The sequence below is a fragment of the Pholis gunnellus genome (assembly GCF_910591455.1).
Source record: "Pholis gunnellus genome assembly, chromosome: 20".
Taxonomy (NCBI): Eukaryota; Metazoa; Chordata; class Actinopteri; order Perciformes; family Pholidae; genus Pholis; species Pholis gunnellus.
The window spans coordinates 20,264,371-20,269,370 of NC_136547.1; the positions used below are offsets into that span (position 1 = coordinate 20,264,371).

At 45.0% G+C, this 5,000-nt stretch overlaps 1 protein-coding gene across 2 annotated transcripts in view; it reads right to left on the reverse strand.

The window, feature by feature from the left end:
* Window positions 1-5,000, reverse strand: part of fars2 (phenylalanyl-tRNA synthetase 2, mitochondrial) — a gene marked incomplete at its 3' end in the record, with an annotated part of 47,770 nt that overhangs the window by 3,666 nt on the left and 39,104 nt on the right. For both annotated transcript variants that reach the window (XM_079181665.1, XM_079181664.1), the window contains exon 8: window positions 88-248. In XM_079181665.1, coding sequence (XP_079037791.1) covers window positions 88-248 — 161 coding nt within the window. The remainder of the gene's footprint in view (window positions 1-87; window positions 249-5,000) is intronic.

Sequence of the window (5,000 nt, forward strand, 5' to 3'; positions counted from 1 at the left end):
ACGTGCCAACATGTCTGAAGTATAAATGGTGCTTTGATGAACCTCTGAGGAGCTAGAACAGGTTCTTCCTTCACAGCGTGTCCGTACCTGGAAGCAGACGGGCTGCTGGACGTCCGACACTCTGAACTGTTGGACGAAGCGTTCGTCCCGACTCCAGAACAGCCGGATGTCCGGGATGCCGTACAGGACCATGGCGAGTCTCTCCAGGCCGAGACCGAACGCCCAGCCCGCCTTGTTTCCCGCCCCGGCTGCACAAAAAACACACAACACGTACACAAAACGTTTATCATCTGCTGTTCAGCGTGTGAGACTAACCGGTGAACCTAGCGGAGCATTTAGCAGCTAAAGAGACGGAATATACATCATGGAAGTGAAATAAGCAACCGTTCACTCCACATATCAATGATGACGTGTTCATGTTCACGTCGTTTTCAGTTTAAATCTACAAACGTGCAACAAAAACTGAAATAATAAAGATTTTGAAAGCAGAATTTTGACATTAAGGGTCAAATCCAGTAGAGTTCCAGTGTGTGCTCAGCATCAAACAGCAGGAGGTGCAGACATGAGTAAGCACAAAACTATAAAGATTAGCAAGCAGCCCGTTAGAATTTATATATAAAGTGAATTAAAACCAAAAGAATGAAAGAAGTACAAATCAAAAATAGCGTCTAAAAATCATGTAATGCAGCTTTAAATAACTAAAGCTGGAAAGAAATTATTCACATTTTGTTCAAATAAAACTGCAGACGAGTGCAAAGAATTCTATAGAACAAATAAGAATGAAAGATGTTTTAGAAACCGGTTGGCTTCAAATAATCCGTCCTGGTCGTTACTGCAGGTTTCAGAACTCAACACTTCAGCTTCATGCAGTCAATAAACTCACTCTGCTCCTGCGGTTTCACTTATTCCTTCATACGTTATTGATCGGCCAACAGGGAAACTCTCCTCCGCTGTCCGTTCACTCGCCGCGTCAGCCAGAGGGATTCCCTGCAGGCAACCGGCAGCAGCAACGCGCGCTGCTCAAGGGCACTAACGCACAGCTGTGGAGGCAGAGATGGTGACCGACAACAGGTCACCGGTCACTCTAGTGACCGGTGACTAGAGTCTAGATCCAGTCACTCTAGAACCACTGAGTCTAGAACCACTGAGTCTATAACCAATGAGTCTAGAACCAGTCACTCTAGAACCAATGCCTCTAGAACCAATGCCTCTAGAACCAGTCACTCTAGAACCAATGCCTCTAGAACCAGTCACTATAGAACCACTGAGTCTAGAACCACTGAGTCTAGAACCACTGACTCTAGAACCAATGAGTCTAGAACCAATGAGTCTAGAACCAGTCACTCTAGAACCAATGCCTCTAGAACCAATGCCTCTAGAACCAATGCCTCTAGAACCAGTCACTGGTTCTGTTATGCCTGTTTGGTTATTAATCTTCTGATATTGAGTTCTGTTGAGTGTATTTCTGTATTGTCTGTGTGTTCTGTTGTGGTTCTAAAGTTAACTTTATTGATAGTATTGAGTAAAACACAGTGGAAAAGGGAACCCTCTGAAGATAACTCCATCTAACAGACAAACTGACTTGTGGTCAGTGTCTGCGGGCAATAAGGTAAAATATTGTACAACTACATACAAAAACCTCTGAAAATGAAAATAACCTTCAGCGTGAAAGTTTGAGTCGTCTTCACTTTGAGCTGTCAATCACTCTGCTGCAGACAGAAGGAGTGAAGCTTCTTAAAGCAGCAGATTTCTCATTTCAGAACAAAACTCTTCCAACTGCTTCGAGGCAGGTCAAAGCAGAGGGCAAAAAGCGCTCGGAGGAATAAAGGATTATGGGTAATTCTGAGGATTTCATGCGTTTACAGCCTGGGACCCAGATGAGAGGGAAGTGGTTTCTCTCGCTCTCTGAAGACTAATGGAGACAAACCTGTTTCCTGTCTGATGAGTCCGTGACCTCTGCCCGGGCCGTGATCCGCAGTTTAAGAAACGCAGCGTGAAAAACATTTAGCCAGAGGCTGAGACGTGGGTTTAATTCTGAAGTTAATTTAGTCAATTCAGGAAGTGGATATCCTATTAAATTAAAATACTTTCATCAGCTGTGGAGTGGATCTGAGCCCGACATGTTCTATATGAGTCTGTGTTCAAACAGCATTTATTATTTAGGAATAACCAGTCCAGAGCTTAAATAAGCTGCTCTAAACTCACTTGATGTGATTCAAAGGAGCAGAGCTCAAGTTTCAAAATAAGAGTCTGAAGAGCCATGCAAGGCTCCGTGAGGCTGTACTTGGGAATGTCTTTGGTTTATGAGCAGATAAATAAATAAAAAGCTGCAGAATTTAGTATTTAAACACACATTCAAATGTTGACCTGATGGTGGGACTGGATGAAAAGTTAGCGGATCACCGGTTCATCCTGAGGGGAACATGAATGTCTGAACCAAATTTCACGACAATCCACACAATAGATGTCAATATATTTCATTCAAAGCATGAATATCAACCTCATGGTGGCGCTAGAGGTAAAGAAAACAGGTGATCACTAGAGTTGGTATGATTCATCCTCTGGGGAACATGAATGTCCACCCAACAGTTTCAGTTTAGACCAAAGAGATCCACCAACAGAACGTCCAAATCTAAAAATAGCACAAAACCTACAAAACGAAGGAAGGATCAATGCTCTCAGTGATTTAAAGCCAAAGTGGAAAAAACAGATTCTTCCTGTCGATTTACAGCCAGCACTGAACCCTCAGCAACAGCTTCAACAGGAATCCACCTTTCTACAGTCCATGTGTCGGCTTCAAATCCCTCTAAGCTTCCTCCTCCTCCTCCTCCTCCTCCTCCTCCTCCTCCTCCTCCTCCTCCTCCTCCTCCTCCTCCTCCTCCTCCTCCTCCTCCTCCTCCTCCTCCTCCTCCTCCTCCTCCTCCTCCTCCTCCTCCTCCTCCTCCTCCTCCTCCTCCTCCTCCTCCTCCTCCTCCTCCTCCTCCTCCTCCTCCTCCTCCTCCTTCCACGATGTCAGACGTTCAACAGTTTATTAATGATCTTGTCATTTTTGACAAAATCCCAAATATTACAATTTGGATTCCGGACATCGGTCTGCAAAATACTTCCAATAATGAATGATGTTAATTGGCAACATTAGAAAGAGATAATGTTGTATTGTTTTGTATAATATATAAACGTTATACTTGTGACTCAGCCGTTGTGTTTTTGCTTTTTATTGGAGAAACGAGATCCAAAGAAACGTGAACTTTAAACGGTCACAACAACAAACTACAGAGATCTTTATCGGATTATCTCAATAACAGCTGGTGAAATACTTCTGACACGAGGAAACGTGAGAAAAGCTTTGTTGTGTCTCAAAGACGTTGCTTCCAACGTTGGCTTCTTTTAACCACGACCGCCATCTTTCTCTGACCCTAACCACACAGTCCTGGTGTCCTAAACTAACCCAGACCTCAACCACAGAGGCAGCAGATCAGACAGACCCGGTCCTGGATCACGTCTGTGACGCTCTTTCGGGTAGTTCTGCACCGGGGCTTGTTCAGACGGAATATTGAGTTTTCCACTTTGTATGCAGCCGGTCACACCGAGGCCAGAAGAGAAACATCATGTGTCACCGCAGAAAGAAAAAGAGCCGACGAGGGAGAGATTAGATTCCTATATTATCACTTTCACACAAATCTGCAGGAAAAATGAGTTGTGAGCAGCAGCAGCGCCGCCGCAGGCGCTCCGTCAGGCTCGTGTTCTCAGGTCAGCGGCCGGGTGGAGGAGTGGGCGGAGAGGCTCGGGACGTAATCTGGACATTTTTCTAAATATTTGTGCGTGGGGGCATTCAAATGGTTCTCCACTAATGAACACACACACACACACAAACACACACAAACAAACACACAAAACCAGAGGCGGATGGTGAGCGGGAGGAAGAATTACCTGCTTTGATTGGAAATGCTTCTGCTTATTATGATGATGTGTAACCCACACACACACACACACACACACACACACACACACACACACACACACACACACACACACACACACACACACACACACACACACACACACACACACACACACACACACACACACACACACACACACACACTTCCTCCTTTACATCCTGGTCTTGTCGCTCCTGGTCCAATCAGCGGACGGGGAATGTGGTTTCTATGCTAATGAGCGTTGGGTCGAGGGGTCGCAGGAGATGAGGGAACGCTGTGGAATAAATCTCCACTTCATAATCACGCAAAATCAATCAGATCTGTGACCCTTCATCCTCCTCCTCCTCCTCCACGAACCCTTTCTTATCCTCTTTCCGCTCCTTCACCTCCTTCCTTCCCTCGTCTCCTCTGCTACTCTTTGTCTTCCGTCCTCATTCACAGATCTCCATCGATATTCTCCCTCTATTACATTTATTCTTTCATTTTTCCTTTTCCTCTTCTCTTAATTCACTTTTCAATCATTTCCCTCGCTGCTCCTGCCTCCCATCGTTTCTTCTCCTCTTCATCACTATTCCCTCGGTCTCTAAAGTCTTTTCTGTCCGATCTTCTGTCTTTTTCTTTTCATCTCCTCTTTCGTCAACAGAAACATGACAAACAAACCAACAGACGAACAAAATGATATTTTAATGCAAATTCCTCAGAAAGCCGCGTGCATCTGCAGGATGAACCGATCTAAAATGCAGCGTGTTGCATGATGTCTACATCATCATGGGATAGGAACAGATGGCAATAAAATATCTGATGATCTATGAAGACGCGCGTCCGACCCACAGATGACGTCCTTCCTCGCTGCTCTACGTTTGCCGGCTTTTCTCTTATTGGTCAATGTCACAGAAGTCAGACTGGCCCCGAAGAGACGAGAACATCTGGACTCGTTGTGTTTTTATCGGGACGTCGTGATGCGTCCCAGGTGTGCTGATGGTCGGCTGTTATCGTGTGGTTTTATCTCAGAAAGCATAATTCATCTTTATGAAACTATGACTAATGTGCATCCCAACA